This window comes from Chelonoidis abingdonii, chromosome 15 (genome assembly GCF_003597395.2).
Source record: "Chelonoidis abingdonii isolate Lonesome George chromosome 15, CheloAbing_2.0, whole genome shotgun sequence".
NCBI classification, from domain to species: Eukaryota; Metazoa; Chordata; order Testudines; family Testudinidae; genus Chelonoidis; species Chelonoidis abingdonii.
Genome location: NC_133783.1, coordinates 16,919,706 through 16,937,453, shown reverse-complemented (window position 1 = coordinate 16,937,453; position 17,748 = coordinate 16,919,706). Strand labels below are relative to the sequence as shown.

Here is a 17,748-nt window from a genome sequence, read left to right as displayed (position 1 = left end):
GACATTTTTTCTATAAATGTTGCATTTAGTGTCATTTGAAAAAAAAATAGAAAAATTTTCTATAGCTAAACTTTTGGATGGCCTGTGGGCCTCTGCATTGTGAGAGCTTGGAGAATCCTTACTGGCAAGCAGCATGCTCCAGTTAAAGTAAATAAAAAATAATCATAAAAAAACCACATAATTTATTGGCTGGAGCAAGGGCAACTGAATTGAAAAGTATTTTCCAAAAGACAGTCTGTGCCTCCTCCCTTCAAAACATTAATTAATGCATCACTGTGATACAGCTAGATTTCATTAGATATAGGAATGGGCAAAACTCAGTGGGGTTGGAAGGTTCCTTTCAGATAAAATGTTTGACTTTTTATTCAGTTTATTGAGTTTCTTCCTATTTTATATCTTCTTCCTCTCTCCCCCCATTTTCTCCCATATTCCACAGAGCCTTTTCTCCTACTCAGTCAGAGCTTTCTCTTCTACCCACATCTCCTTGACCTGACCCATCACCCTGCCTCCTTCTCTCTCTTTAAGTACAATAATGTCTCTGACAACCTTTGCTTTCCTCCCAAATCAGAATGTGGTCATTCTTGTGTTCTTCTCTTCTCCTGCAGCAGCCAGTCAAACTTCTCATTCCCTGAACTCCAATGGCCCTTCGATATAATTTCATAAAATCCATTTACAAATCTCCTCAAGTCTGGTAATTCCTGCTGTAGCTGCTATTTAAAGATCTTGTTTTGAGGTGCTCCAGAATGCATTGTGCTTCTCAGACACTTGAGAAGATCTGAAGTATATAAGATCTGATGGCAGCACCTGGCCTTATGAGACTACCAGACTAGCTGAGACCTCATAGTGGACTCTGAGATATCATCAAAGATTTGTTAGGAGTTAAGAGAGATAGAGGGAAAGGTTTGGCTATGGTATCTGGAATAAATTTGGAGCTTGTATATGTCTTTTTCAGCTGGCTCCCCATGCGAAATTAAAAGAAATCTTACACTGATTTACCAAAAGTAAAGTCACAGTTGCAAAAAGAGGTGGGGAAAAAACCCTTAAATGAAGTTGTAATTCAAGAATGGAAGAAGGGTTTAATCAAGCTATAAAAGTCTCTCTTCATTCTTTTAATATTCAATTTCCTATTGATTTGTAGAATGGTAGATGATCTACTCTAGACTTTTAACTCAAGTATGTTTTCCCAGAAGTTTGAAAAGAAAAAAGTTGTTTTTATTTTGATTTCTTCACTTTTTCATTTTCACCTCCAAAGAATGTCTTACCTCAAAAATCAAGGCTGCTCAGTGGACAGAAATCCATAAGGTCACATAACCAGAGGAGACAAACCTACTAGCTAGAAGCTGATTTAAGATTAAGAAGTCCCAGAGGGCACCAAGGAAAACAAACTGGTGATAGGCCCAGCACAGTAAACCTTGCCACCATCCATCATAGCTGGTAGAGGGTGTTTAAAGTGGCGTCCCACCAAAGTGTTGTCATTGGACTTGGGTAGGTCATTTTCATATTGTCTTTGGGATGTTCTCCCTCTCTTTTATTCCTTCCCACATCTGCTCAGATACGAGGAGCACCAGTTTCTCCTTTCCTCACCTCTCTCTGACTGCTGAAAAAAGAGAAGATACTCAGTCTGGACCTGCACCTACTTTCAATGAAGCTGACAACAGAACTCCTACTGATTTCAGTGGACTTTTTTTCTCCCCCGCCCTGCTGCCACAGTCTGTGTGATAGGGACAATGGTATTTCACTGCTGAGGTGTTCTACTAATATTTAAAGCAGGGAGGAAGAAGAGTACTGATCTTACTGATCTAAGGGACTCTGCTCTGCCGTATACAGATGTTTCCGGCAGAATAGGGAGCACTTCTGTGAACTAGAATCTGGTCTCTAGCCTGGTTATATGCTTCAAGTAAATTGTGAATAGAGCATCATTCTGTTGAGCAGTCTCACATATGCTCAGTCACCATTTCCATTCACCTGTAGCAAGTGAGAAAGTGGGAATAACACACTATAGGATATGCATTAGGTAAGAGGTCTCCACGTCATGTGCATAGTGGAGTGTGAGGCTAAGGGCAAAATTCATTCAGTACCCAGGATGTGCAGGTATGTAAAACAACTGCTCTCTCTGAAATATGCTATTCCACTTAGAAAATGACAAAATTGAGTTTTTAATTTTTTAAAAATCAGTAATAAAGCCATATTTTTTCTAGACCACACAGTTATCTCATAACTACATGTGCCGTTAACTTTGTCAATGAGGTTGCTTCCTTGGCCGAGTCCTTTTTCTCCAGTGTAATATGAAGGACAGAGAAGGCATTTTTAAAATATCTACATACATGATGTAATGGAGAAAAGAATATTTGCAATTAGGAGAGACTGCTATTGGATTTATTGTCTCACTAAATTGTAGTGGTAATACTGTCGTGATACAACATACCAAGAGTCTAGTGGCATTTACAGATACTTTAAGTGTAGAGCAAATTATTTTTATTTCATTACTGCCCTTCACTATTGTGTTGGCTTATTATTTTTTGGATTTGTGACTGCTTTTGAATCTTGGCAGCTACTCCTAATAAATCACTGAGGTAGAATTTATTTAATGAAGTTTTTCAGAGAGGGGAAATGATAGCGTAAGGAGTGGTCAGACTTTAGTTTGCTTTCAGTGGCTATCTTCTGGAATAGACTGTGCCAGTATGCCCAGTATTCAAGCTCTCTACAACCTAAATATTCTAATACTGCAATAGCATTACCTAGTCAAAGCATCTATACATCTTTGCTGGGTATTTGTAGGCCCATCACAGTTCCATATTCTGGGATATGGGCCTATGGTGTGCTGAACATCTTTTTTAGCTAAGCTTGTGTGACATAACTTTAGTAACTTAATGTGAGTCTTACTGTGTTTCTTTCACGGTGAATTATTGTCTAGCTATAAGACAGACCAAACAGCTTTGATAAATTGTCAGTATAATTTCAGACAAAGGTGTGCGGAATAGGTAGTTGGAATATTTTAGCTCCATTACTAACACCAAGTAAAGAAATTGTGCCTAAAAGTTATTTTACTTATTTGTGAACGAACTCTCTGAATGTCATTACTGTATCAGAGGATATGGAAGCTGTAATGTCATTCCCAGAAATACTGCCTTCTGGATTGGTACCTGCAGCTGGTGACTTCAAAATCTGACTGGCCCTACTGATTTGGTTTGCGATGCCTGTGAATACATTGGGCCTTTTGGGGGATGCTCATAGTTAACAGATTTGTCTTGGCCAGATCATCTCTACTTACTATATTGTTCTTCAAGTACTTATCTAATGTTACATTTTGAGAAATGTAAAGTTGAACAGGTCTTTCTTTGAGCTGATGCAAGAAATCTCCTCAAAAGGAGCAAAACACTACATCTTGTAGAAAAAGTGTACTCTTCTTTTAAATGCCTCTTATGAAAATATTTATTTACATGTTGTGCATAATACAGCATATAAAATGTATTACTTCATTTGCTTGTTTTGACATGGTATACTATGCATGAGTAAAGTGTTTGAGTTGCTTTGCTTGCTCACGTTTATCATAAATCATATTTTCCATTTTTCATGTATGACAAATGCTACTTAAAATCATTTCATTTCAAGTTTTTCTTCGGTTTGACCAAGCAAAAGGAATAGCGCATGAAAAAAATGCAAAAGGTTCCTTTTTATTTTTCTATTTTTTTAACTCTTGACTCAGAAAAGTTCTTGCTCTTATTGGCTTTGTGAGCGTGAAGCATATACGAATTGTGCATGGATAGATAAAGATTTGAATTTATTCCAGTTGCTTCACAGTTTGCACATCAATTGCCTGTCACTTAAAGGTATTTTGGGTTCTGCATGAAATAGTTTTGAGTGGTTTTCAAAAAGGATTTTAGCTATTTAATGTCATTCTACACAGGTTTATATTGTTTTATGTAGGTACAATATATGTTGTTTAATGATACTGCTCAGAATAGACCAATAGAAATTACTAAAAGGATAATTATAATAGCTAAGCCAAAGCTAAGACGTACCTATACAGGCAAAATGGAACTGAGATTAATATTTCAAAACTAGCACATCAGAAAGTCAATAAGGAAGTAAGAGAAGGATTTTGGTTGTGGTTATTATTTTTACCATTATGGATTCTTCCTTTTGTGTTTTCTGTTTTCCATTGGTTGCGACTTGGTTGCGATGTGCTTAATGTCTTTCATTTCATGTTGCTTTTTATTTTGGATCAGTCATAATTATATGACTCATCCCTCTTTTTTTCCTTTTTAATTGTTCTTTTTGCCTATTTCATTCTGATTCATACAAAAAATGTACTTACTCTTTGTAATATTACAACGTTTACTGACCAATTTTCTTCTCTGGTCTCTCTGTTTTTCAATCTTTTTTGTTGATTTTACGTTTGATTTTGATTTAAAACTTTAAGAAACAGTTGAACGGAGTGCAGGAGCAACAAGATCCCTACCTGCTACTTATTCATACAAGCCATTCTTTTCAACAAGACCATATCAGTCATGGACAACAGCTCCAATTACTGTGCCTGGGCAAACCAAATCAGGCTTCACTTCCCTATCAAGCTCTTCCTCCAATACACCTACAGCTTCCCCATTAAAATCAATATGGTCTGTTTCTTCTGCTTCTCCAATCAAATCTACGTTAGGAGCTTCTACTACCTCTTCAATTAAATCTGTTAATGACGTAGCATCTCCAATTAGATCATTTCGGACAATCTCTTCACCAATAAAAACCGTTGTATCACAGCCTCCATATAATATCCAAGTTTCTTCTGGTTCTTTCATCAGAGCTTCTGCAGTAACAGAAGCCACTAATTTAAAAGGAATGGCATCCACTTCAACATTTCCTTCTCGGACATCTCCAGTGACTACAGCAGGGTCTCTTTTGGAGAGATCATCCATCACCATGACACCTCCAGCATCCCCCAAATCGAACATTAACATGTATTCTTCAAGTTTACCATTTAAGTCTATCATCACATCAGCATCACCACTTTTAACTTCACCTTTAAAGTCAGTGGTATCTCCTGCTAAGTCAGAGGTTGATGCTGTTTCATCATCTAAAGTCATGATGACTTCATCTCTCTCATCACCTGTGAAACATATACCTGGACCTACAGATGTAGCATTGGTTAATGGATCCATGTCACCTCTGAAATATCCATCCTCTGCCACTGTAATAACTGGATCCAAACCTGCAGCTACGTTTCAAGACAAGATCTCTGCAACTACAAGTTCTGCAAGTTGTGCTACTAATGCAGCCCCTGATACAGTTGAGAAGGTGTTTCCGACCACTACTACAATGCCATTTTCTCCACTTAGGGCATTTGTGTCTTCAACACCATCTGCTTTTCAGTCAATAAGAACTCCTTCTGCAGGTGCACTATATACATCTTTTGGGTCAATATCTGCAACTACCTCATCAGTAACTTCATCAACAATAACAGTGCCAGTATATTCTCTAGTCAATGTTTTATCTGAACCAGCATTAAAGAAGCTTCCAGAGTCTTCACTTACAAAATCAGCAGCTGCATTACTATCACCTAGTAAAACATTGACTACAGAGACTTGTACACAGCCTCACTTTAATCGAACTTCGTCTTCGATAAAATCATCCTTGTTTTTAGCACCCTCTGCTCTTAAATTGTCTACCCCATCTTCTTTATCCTCCAGCCAGGAGATATTGAAAGATGTTGCTGAAATGAAAGAGGACCTAATCAGGATGACTGCAATATTGCAGACAGATGTAACGGAGGACAAGCCATTCCAGCCTGAACTAACAAAAGAGGGTAGAATTGATGATGAAGAGCCCTTTAAAATTGTTGAGAAAGTAAAAGAAGACTTGGTAAAAGTTAGTGAGATACTGAAAAAAGATGTGTGTTTGGAAAACAAAGGGTCAACCAGAGTGTCAAAAAGCGATAAAGGACACTTATCTGAAGATGAATGGGTAGAGTTCAGTCCAGAGGAGATTGATGAAGCAAGACAACAGGCTATAACATGCCATCCTGTTCCAGAAAAAGTGCAAATTAAAGCTAAAGCTGCATCTGAAAAGGATTACAATTTGACAAAAGTAATTGATTATTTAACAAATGATATTGGTAGTACTTCATTGGCAACCATAAAGTACAAGTTTGAAGAGGGGAAAAAAGATGAAGAGAGACAAAAACGCATTTTAAAACCAGTGATTGCTTTACAGGAACATAAACTTAAAATGCCTCCAGCCTCCATGAGGCCTTCTACTTCAGAAAAAGAATTATGTAAAATTGCAGATTCCTTTTTTGGAACAGATACTATTTTAGAATCTCCAGATGATTTTTCTCAACATGACCAAGATAAAAGTCCTTTGTCTGACAGTGGCTTTGAAACAAGAAGTGAAAAAACACCTTCAGCCCCACAAAGTGCTGAAAGCACAGGGCCAAAACCACTTTTCCATGATGCACCCATCCCTCCTGTTATTACAGAAACAAGAACTGAAGTAGTTCATGTTATCCGCAGTTATGAACCGTCATCAGAAGAGATTCCAGAGCAGCAAACAGAGGAGCAACCTTCATTGAAACCTGCACTTACTTTAATGGAGTTGGAACAAAAACCCACTGGGTCTATTAAAGAAAAGGTTAAAGCATTTCAAATGAAAACCAACAACAGTGAAGAAGATGACCACAAGTGTGTTCTTAGCAAAGGTGTCCGGGTGAAAGAAGAAACTCATATCACTACTACAACTAGAATGGTTTATCATAAACCTCCATGCACTGAAAGTACCTCAGAAAGAACTGAGGAAACAATGTCCGTTCATGACATAATGAAAGCTTTTCAATCAGGACGTGACCCTTCCAAAGAACTGGCAGGTCTGTTTGAACATAAATCGTCAGTAACATCAGATGTTAGCAAGTCTGCTGAAACTTCACCACAACATGCAGAGAAGGACAGCAAAATGAAACCCAAACTGGAACGTATAATAGAGGTCCATATTGAAAAAGGTAATCAAGCTGAACCTACTGAAGTCATTATTAGAGAAACAAAAAAGCATCCAGAAAAAGAAATGTATGTATATCAGAAAGACTTACCTCGGGGAGATATTAACATAAAAGGTTTGGAAAAACATGATACTTTTCCTTGTTCTGATGAACAAGGTCAGCAAGAAGAAGAAGAGCTAACAGCTGAAGAGTCACTTCCTTCTTATCTGGAATCTTCTAGAGTAAACACTCCTGTTTCCCAGGAAGAAGACAGTCGCCCTAGTTCTGCTCAACTCGTGTCTGATGACTCTTACAAAACGCTGAAGCTTTTGAGTCAACACTCAATAGAATACCATGATGATGAGTTGTCAGAATTAAGAGGGGAGTCTTACAGGTTTGCTGAGAAAATGCTTCTTTCAGAAAAGCTAGATGTGTCTCATTCTGATACTGAGGAGTCAGTTACTGACCATACTCTACCCCTTAGTTCAGAGTTACAGGGGTCTGATAAACGATGCAGAGAAAAAGTAGCCACTGCCCCCCAAAAAGAAATTCTCTCCAAAATCTATAAAGATGTGTCTGAAAATGGTGTAGGTAAAATGTCTAAAGATGATCATTATGATAAAGTGACAGTGTTACACTACACTGGAGATGTTAGTAGTCCAAAACATGCCATGTGGATGCGCTTTACTGAGGACAGATTAGACAGAGGTAGAGAAAAGATGATGTATGAAGACAGGGTGGACAGGACTGTTAAGGAGGCAGAAGAAAAACTGACTGAAGTATCACAGTTTTTTCGGGACAAAACAGAAAAGTTGAATGATGAGCTACAATCTCCAGAGAAAAAGCAACATAAAAAAAATGGCAAAGAAATGCATTCTAGTCATAGCTCTGCCAGCAGCAGCCCTGAAAAAGTACTGCTCAGTGAAATAGGGACATTGAGTGATGACTGGAGTAAAGTGCGGCAGTATGGGCATGATGGAAAGTGTTCTCCAACAGCCGATGAAAGAAAAGCAGCAAGTTTGCCCAGCAGTCCTGAAAGAAAGATTCTTGCTCAACAAACGAGGGACTGTAAACAAACTATGGAACACAAAGGAAATGCTCAGCAGAGTAAAACAGCTGAAGCTTCACAGACTGGATTTCAGCTAAAACAATCCAAGCTTAATTCCATTAGACTTAAATTTGAACAAAGTATAAGTCCAAGGACTAAAGATCTAGCTCAAGAAGAAAAAAAGCAAGATAGTCAATCCAAAATTCCAGTAAAGAAATTACAAGAAAGCAAACTACCAGTGTATCAGTTTTATGCAAGAGAAAAGCACCCAAAACAAATAGATCTGACAGAAGGAAATGCATCACTGCAAAAAGAATATACTACTATGAAACTGAAGGAAGATAATGTCCAAGGTAAAGGAAAAGTTATAGAAGACGTTTGTGCTTCAGAAGTACAGAAACAGAGCACTGAAATATCAAGTAAAAGCCTGCTAGAATATACTTCTGAACAGCAAGCTAAAGACTTGGCATATAGCTCAGACTTACCAGCTAAGGGACATTGGGACAAAAAAGTCTATCGAACATGGGAAAGTCCTGGAGCTTCTAACCATAAAACACCAAAAGAAAAACTTTCCCATGTACTTGTTCAAGATATGGTGGAAGAAAACCATGTTGACCATGCTGAGACTAAAACTAAAAAGAGTGAATTTATCACTGTGACAGAGAGTGAACACAAATTGCCAACGCATGGATCTCATTCAAGAGAGGTGAAGGAAATGAGTGTAAAATCTCCATCAAAAAAGGTTCTGTACAGAGAATTTGTTGTCAGAGAAGGGGAACACACCAATGAAATGACAGATAAAACTTCAAAAAGAAAGGAATCGACTGTGTCCCACATTCCAGTCAGAATTTCTGAGGAGAAAAGAATGTCATCTACCATTCTTGATAGTGTTTATGATCAGTCAAAAAAATCAGCATATGAACTGTCAGCTAGAGTGTCCCAGTCAACTATGATTAAGGAACAAGTTCAGAGAGAATTTGATTATGTAGAAGATGAAAAAATAAAACATTCAAAAGTCACTAAAGTTACCAAGCAACAAGGTTCCATAGTGTTAAGTCCTCCAGTGGAGGAAACTGAAATATCCCCTAGCAAATCACCTGATTCTTTAGACTTTAGTCCTGGAAAGGAATCTCCTTCAAGTGAGGTATTTGACCCTAGTCCCATTGATTACTTGGATAAAGTTGCACCTTTAGTAAATAGTGAGGGAGTGAAAGAGATAAAGACTTTGCCAGTTTATGTCAGTTTTGTTCAAGTAGGAAAGCAGTATGAAAAGGAGGTGCAACAAGGAAATGTAAAAAAAATTGTAAGTCAGGAAAGTAAGACAGTACAAGAGACTAGGGGGACATTTTATACAGCTAGACAGCAAAAACAACCACCTTCTCCACAAGGTAGTCCAGAAGATGACACACTAGAACAAGTATCCTTTATAGATAGCTCTGGGAAAAGCCCTTTAACACCAGAAACACCCAGCTCAGAGGAAGTGAGTTATGAGTTTACCTCTAAAACACCCGACTCACTAATAGCTTATATACCAGGCAAGCCCAGTCCCATACCTGAGGTTTCTGAGGAATCAGAAGAGGAAGCAGAGGCTAAGTCAACCTCTGTAAAACACACAGCAGTGGAAGCTCCAAAAATTGACAAAATATTGCCTAATAATATAAACAAAGACTCTAACAAAAGACCCAAAAGTAACAGAGTTGCCTACATTGAATTCCCACCTCCTCCACCATTAGATGCAGATCAAGCTGAGTCAGAAAAGAATCATCGTTATTCCCCTGAGAGTGAAATGGAGATGATAGAAGTAAATCTGCAAGATGAACAAGACAAATGTCAGCTGGCTGAACCAGTCATAAGAGTACAGCCACCTTCCCCCGTGCCACCGGGAGCAGATGTCAGTGACTCTAGTGATGATGAATCACTGTATCAACCAGTTCCATTAAAAAAATATACTTTTAAATTAAAAGAAGTTGAAGATGACCAGAAAGAAGCCTCAAAACCCAAAGTTTCTGACAAGAGTCAGAACCAGAAAGAGTTAGGGTATCCCAGTTCTGGAAAACCTAATGAGTTTGACATTGGTCTTGAGTCACCCCAGAATGACATAGCACAAAATGGGACTAATGACCAGTCTATCACCGAGTGTTCCATAGCAACCACTGCAGAATTCTCTCATGATACAGATGCAACTGAAATTGACTCTCTTGATGGTTATGATTTACAAGACGAAGATGATGGTTTCACTGAAAGTGATTCTAAACTTGCAGGTCCAGCAGAAGAAACCAAAAAGGATATATGGACTACAGAGGGCATTTTAAAACAGACTGATCGTTGCTTTAGCCAAAGTAAGCTGGAAGTTATTGAGGAGGAAGGAAAGGTAGGCGCTGAAGAAGACAAGCCACTTTCAAAAGGTCCAGGTTCTGAAAAGACCGAGCAGAAGTCAGGTGCACAATTTTTCACCTTGGAAGGCAGACACCCCGACAGAACTGTGTTTCCTGATTCGTATTTCAGTTACAAAGTAGATGAAGAATTTGCAACACCTTTTAAAACAGTAGCTACCAAAAGTCTGGATTTTGATCCATGGTCCAATAATCGAGGAGATGATGAAGTGTTTGAAACTAAATCAAGGGATGATGAGGCTAAGCCATTTGGTCTGGCAGTAGAAGACAGATCGCAAGCAACGACACCTGATACAACTCCAGCCAGAACTCCAACAGACGAAAGTACTCCAACTAGTGAGCCCAACCCCTTCCCATTTCATGAAGGGAAGATGTTTGAGATGACTCGCAGTGGTGCAATTGACATGAGCAAGAGGGATTTTGTTGAAGAAAGACTCCAATTTTTTCAGATTGGTGAGCATACTTCTGAAGGGAAGTCAGGGGACAAGGGGAAAGGGGATAAAAGTACAGTCACTGCTATCACACAGCCACAGTCAGGGGACAGCATTGTAGAAACAAACTTAGAGAGACAAGTAGAAACAGCAGCAGTTGAACATAAGCCTATCATCCAGGCCAGTGGAGATTGTATGGAAGCCACACTTGGTAGTAACTCTCTGGAGAAATCATCGACAACTGTTAACACTTCTAAAGTTGATCCCAAATTGCGCATACCTATTAAAATGGGAATTTCTGCTTCCACGATGACTCTGAAGAAAGATGGCCCTGGAGAAGTGACAGATAAGATAGAAGCTGTGATGCCCAGTGGTCAGGGATTAGAAAATGAAACTGTAGCAGTGATTACAAGTTCAGCTACTAGCCAGACAAGCTGTAGGCAAAAAGAAAAACATGATTTTCAAAAAGATAATTTTAATAACAACAACAATTTAGATTCATCTGGTAGCCATACAAATGATATTACCTGTAATGTAGAGCTAAAAGAACATTGTGAACCCAAGTGTTCCATACAGAAAGCTAACCAAATGAAAAGCACTTCAGGAAGAGGGACAGGGGCAACACAAGGACACAGAATATCAGATAAGCCAAAAGTACAAGGACAGCAGCAAAGGTCAAGAGAGTTGGTAGGGAGTAGAGCAAAATCGAAACTTCCCATAAAGGCCAGTTCAGTAAAAGAAGTCGTCCCACCAAATAATGTCCAAAAAAGAATAGCGAATAAAGTGAGACAGGCTAGTAAACCCGACAAAATAAAACAAAATAATTCTTCTCCATGTCTAGAATTAAGATCTAAGATTCCAGTAAAAAATGTACCCAGGAAAAATCTAGCTATATCTAGAAAAACACCAACAATGCAAAAGCAAGAGCAGTTAGAAAAAGGAAAAATCAAACAGCTTCCTTCCAAATTACCAGTAAAGGTAAGATCTACCTCTATCACAATGACAACAGTTAAAGTAAGGAAAAATCAGCTTAGGGAGGTATGTAAACATTCTATTGAATATTTTAAGGGAATTAGTGGTGAGACATTAAAGCTTGTGGATCGTCTATCTGATGAAGAGAAAAAGATGCAGTCAGAGGTGTCTGATGATGAAGAAGACAGTTCATCAAGAAATACATCATTATCAGAAGCTACTCAAGTTTACCAGCCTTCCATTACATCGAAGTCTGCTAGAGATATGAGAACAGAGGCAGCATCCTTAAAATCAAAGATTGAAAAGGTCGACAGTGAGAGGAGGAGAAGTAAAAGGACTGGTGAGAATGAAGGCAGTCAGGTTTCTGGAGCTCTCATGGCTCACCTCGTGGAGATCAAGCCTAGTTTGTAAAACTTTCAACTTGTTGATCCTAGTGCATGAACTGTTGTGATTGCCTGTGGAGTGACTTACTGTAGTTCTCATTCTGTCATTGTCATCTGTATGTGCTGTCTTATACTCTTCTTTCTTCCTTTATACAAATTCTATATTGTAGACAGCTAGTGAAGCATGCTGAAGACATTGATGTAACTCAGGACTTTTAAAGATTTATTTTGTAACAGCAAATTTCATTGTGTCAAAGTAGAAAAAATAGGTGTTAATCCCACCCTGGTGTTTTTCACCAATAATAGAACAATTTGTGTATAGTCCAGTAGCTAGAATGTCAGCATGTTTGGTCTCATTATACTACAACGTCATGTAGTTTGACATTTAGCTTTAGACAGGTGAAAATATAAAAGCTGTGACAAAGAAATTATTTTGTAGGTTATTAAGACACAATCATTTTAGTATACAGTCTGAACACCAGCAACTTGGTAAATTAAAATATTAAAAACTATTGTCCAGTATTTCAGGTTTCTTTACAAAATCTTTTTAATCAAGATGTTGTAAACCACAGGTCCACAGAGTCCATGTGAACGAACAGACATAAGGATGGCAATTGTAGCTGATCATCTGGGACTTAGCTGGACAGGTATGTTTTTATGCTGTCAGACTGAAATTGAATTTAGCAATTATTTTTGCAGATCATCTTTTATAGTAAGGTACTACAAGTTTTTTATGGACTTGACCATATTCAGTTCCCATAGGAGTCACTCAGAATTGAGGGTTCTGTGCACATTGTCAGTGATGTTGTCCATCTCACAAAAGTGGAGTCCATATCGGTTTGTTGTAAACTATTAAACATTTCAATAGATTTTCAGTTAAAAGAAGAAACCTCCCAGGAAATGCTAATGGCAGAATTGTCTTGCCATTGATCAGTAAATAAACACTTTTATTTAAAATAGTGAAGGACTTTTATTCTCCTTAAGTCCTGTTCTGGGAATAGTTGGCACAAATGGATTGAGAGGGTTGGGAACCTGCTGGCTGGACACTTATCTGGGGTAGTATGGCTTTTCCCATTGTCCAGTGTCCTGATTTTCCAAAGCATTGAGCGCCACAAGCTCCCAGTGTCTTCAGCAACAGTTATGAGTGTTCACCACCTCTGAGAATGAGCCCCATAACAGTAATGGTAGTAGTCCTGCAGTTGTATACTGTACAGCAATGCAAATCAACTCCTCCAATAAACTCAGTTCATTGTACTGTGTCACCATGTATCAGTGATTATAGTAGATGAAGAGAGAGATGTAGTAATCTGGATATCAAGTATTACAGCATACAAGATTTTAAAAATCAACAGCAATAAGGTAACCTCTACGGAGGTTTTTTTCACCATTTTTACCTTACAGCAGTGTGTGTACTTGATGCAGGTATGATAATGCCTACCAGGGATATGATTACAAGATCTGGCATGATGTCTTTCTGGGAAGTTTTAATACTCCTGGTTGTAATTATCTCGTAAATTAATTATAAACTATGTGTCAGATATTTGTTTACATTAATTCATCTGTGTGACCTAATAAAGCTGTTACTTTTACAGAATTGACAAGATATGACTGACATGATGATAATGGTATATTTTTTCTTGCTTTATAGAACTGGCAAGAGAACTGAATTTTTCTGTGGATGAAATTAATCAAATCCGTGTAGAAAACCCCAATTCTCTGATTGCTCAGAGTTTTATGTTATTAAAAAAATGGGTTACCAGAGATGGGAAAAATGCTACAAGTAAGTTCAGAGCTGTTATTGTTGATTATAAATTATACACAACTTCATATATTGCCATATTCTAAATAGTGTAGCTCCCATCATCTTGATTATTTGGACATGAATATGAAAACATAATAAAGCTTTTCTAAGTAGCACTCATGAAATAACATTTCCTGCTCTAGCTATTTTTACCAAAGTTCAAGAAATTATAATATGTATTCACTTGGTAATTACCATATCTATTTATGTAGTTACTTCATTTGAATTGTTGCATACTGGAGAGAGATGCTAAACCTTCAGTTCTTGGCCTTCATAGTGGGACAGTAGCGTCTTCTACCATCGTCCAACCCATACAATCCTGCTTTAGCTGAGTTAAATCTCTGATCAGCTGTCCCGATCAGTTCCAGTGTGTGTCACTGGCCTGATCCATCTTCTGAATGCCTATTATTCTCCAGGCATATGAAAAAGAATGAGGATAATTTTTCTTCAAGTTTTCGAGTGTCCTTTTTCACTAGTTTTGTCAGTAAAACCACTGAAGAATGTATACTGTTCATAAGTACTCAGGCTGTACCCTGGGGTGGGCCACATGTGTCAGCGGGACAGAATCCCCTATAAGAGGTTGCAGAGTGGATGCTGAACCATCCTGTTGCCATTATTGCAGCCATTATACACACTGAGCCCTCCCCATCCCCCATGATGTTTGGGTTTGGTCAGTGAGTCTGAAGAGTTGTGATTGCGCCAGCCACCCCCTAGCTCCCTGCAAAAGCTGCAGATGATCTGTATGGACTTCCCCACCAGCTCTATCCCTGTTTCAGCTGAGCTGCCCTGATTTCACTTTGTTCAGATCCTTCTCTGCCATGGGATGAGGGGAGGACCCTTTCTGTCTTTAGATCTTTAGGGGACAGGCCTTATAATGTAACAAAATAAAAATCTGAAATGTAAGGGTGAATGTGAAAGGGATCTATCCTTAGGGTCATTTGCAGAAATACGATCTGCCCAACAAGATTTCTCCACATCTAAATACCATCACATTTATTAGAGAGACAGGGTGGGTGAGGTAATATCTTTTACTGGACCAACTTCTGTTGGTGAGAGAGACAAGCTTTCATGCTACCCAAAAGCTCCTCTCTCTGACCAACAGAAGTTGGTCTAAATAAAAGATATGATTACCTCACCCAACTTGTCTCTCTAATACCCTGGGACTGACATAGCTACAACAAAACTGCACATCACATTTATTGATCATTAGCCCATGTTCAGTCACCTGTTGTTCCAAAGTCTACAATGACATCCTTAGTGGAAGGATATTATGTTCTAGTAGCAAGGAAATATATTCTTTAGGAACCCTCTGGTCTCAGTCATGTTGCTTCTAATGATGGCATGAAAAACAATGTAATTACATTGTGAAGGAGACTCATACTAGACATTGTATGCCTCATAGAAGTATACCACAGAATGATTTTTAGACAAGCTAGTAAATATAACTTTCCAGAACCAAACAAAAGCATTGAGGTGAAACACATGTCTCAGCATCTTCTAATTAATGCGGTATGATTGAGATTGAGGGAAACAATTACATAACTCAAAGATGACTGAATTTTTTCTGACATGTTACTTATTATATTTTCCAGCTGATGCCTTAACCTCTGTATTGACAAAAATTAACCGAATAGATATTGTGACGCTGTTGGAAGGACCAATATTTGATTATGGAAACATTTCAGGCACTAGAAGTTTTGCAGATGAAAATAACGTTTTTCATGATCCCGTTGATGGTAATTGAATTCTGTGCACATACATTATTTCAATAATATGTCCAATAATACAGAAAAATATTATAAACAGACCTTTTCTCAAAAGACAGTAAATTGTGAAGGACTAATTAATTTCTTTTCATTTTAAAGTTTTTTTCTCTCTTCAAAATCACAATTATGGTACTTAGAATTGCCCTATGTTTTTTTAAAGTTCATAAATGCAATATGAAATGCAAAACTCTAATACACATTTGTATAGTATTTTCAACTTACATTTTATGTCAGCTTGTGTCTCCAAAGGTAAGGGTCCAGTCCTGAAAATATACACATGAATAAAGTTGTTCCCACTAATTTCGGTATAGATTGATCAGGCACTTTTGTGTTTTTCAATTTCAATTGTCAAATGAAAAATCATACATTTAGTTGCTCATGCATTAAAAATTATTTGTAATGTAGTTGGTGGTATACTGTGCCCCATGCTACCAGGAAAAAAAAATCCTTCAGTCTCATCTCCATACACTAGGGAGTAGGAAATCTTCTCCTAAAAAGAAATGAGTGTTTAATAATGGTATGTACACTAAAAGAATTTGCAATTTACTAATATACAGCTTTGATAAAAATGAATGTATTCATAATTTATACTTGAAACCTTTCAGAAATTAAACCATAATTTTCCAAATATAAAATGGCAATATAAACCCAAGTGTTTAATTTTTGAATGAGAAAATATCAATTTTACATAAGTGGAAACTTGTAATAGTTTTCACCCTACAACTATATAAGATAATTATAGAGTAATTTGGGTTAATTTTGAGCCATATATTGTAAGTCAAGAATTGCAGGACAAATGGGGTTCTGATTATACAACAGAATGGCAATAAGCAAGCATATACTTTGTATTGGTCCTGTGGAGCCACTAATTACTGCTATTTCTTTTTTGAAATTATCTTTAAAATATACTGGTGGCACTGGTCACCTCAACTCTGATTTAAAACCGTGCCAATCTTAAAATCTTATATACAATTCAAGTCTTATGTACAAAACATCTCCTTTTGCATATATTTTCTTCAAATGTGTATTGATGACTTAATCTTCTTCCTGCATTATATTGGGATTTTCTGATTATTAGACTATATAAATTTAATCTGCTCCATTATTAAGCAGCAGCTTCAGTCATTGAATCATTGCATTGCAGAAATAATTTTCTGTTGACATTTTAAGGAAGTTCCTCTTGAAATGTTGCTTGCACCTTTTAATCATAGCAGCAGTGTTTATTATAAAGAAAATGTGCTTCTCCACAGTTACTTTTGTCTCTCCTCTTCTCTTCTCCTCACCTTCCTCAAATTTCCTTTCCTCACCAAGACCAGACCGCTCTTTACCTTTCTCTCAGCTGATTCAGAAAAAATCCTGTTGATACACCTCCTTCAACAGGCACCACAATGTCAACTGAACCCCCAAACGTGTCTTCCTTTCCTAGGATATTCAGCTTAATGTTTGTTTACTGGAGTGTAAATTTTACATTTCATTGTCATTCATTTGTGTGTATTCAGTCTAATCCTTGAGAATGATTTTTCCCATGTTTTCATTACTTATCTTTTCTTTTCTCTCTTTATTTGATCAGTGTTTCTGATTGTACCCATGTCACCAAGATCTCCTCAGTCTCCAAGATCACCAAGATCTCCTTACTCACTACAGTCCTCTCATCTATATAATTTTACTGTACCAGAAATTTTTATATAGATTCTTCCCCTGTGGTGTTTGTGTTACATAATCCTTTTGCTGACACCTTTTTATTTTTAGATTTTATTCTGCTGTATTTTAAAATCTACTCTTCTTTCCTAGCCACACTGAGATTCATTTCTATTCTTTGTTCCTTAACAATTATATTTTTGTAGCACAATGATTAAATTGGAGTATACTAGTGCATAGTATTGTAAGTATTGTGTAATTTTTAAAACGAGGATATTACAAATGTGGACCTGTTTTAGACACAGATATTTGCAACAACAACAAAAATACCTCCACCCACTCACCCCACACA

General features: G+C 37.5%; 1 protein-coding gene across 6 annotated transcripts in view; it reads left to right on the top strand.

The window, feature by feature from the left end:
* Positions 1–17,748, top strand: part of ANK3 (ankyrin 3) — a 548,067-nt gene that overhangs the window by 255,454 nt on the left and 274,865 nt on the right. For all 6 annotated transcript variants that reach the window (XR_012657046.1, XM_032786555.2, XM_032786562.2 and 3 more), the window contains 4 exons: positions 4,424–12,148; positions 12,764–12,838; positions 13,840–13,971; positions 15,585–15,728. Coding sequence is in view for 5 of the 6 variants with exons in the window: in XM_032786555.2 (XP_032642446.1) it covers positions 4,424–12,148; positions 12,764–12,838; positions 13,840–13,971; positions 15,585–15,728 (8,076 nt within the window). In the remaining variant the exon portion in view is untranslated. The remainder of the gene's footprint in view (positions 1–4,423; positions 12,149–12,763; positions 12,839–13,839; positions 13,972–15,584; positions 15,729–17,748) is intronic.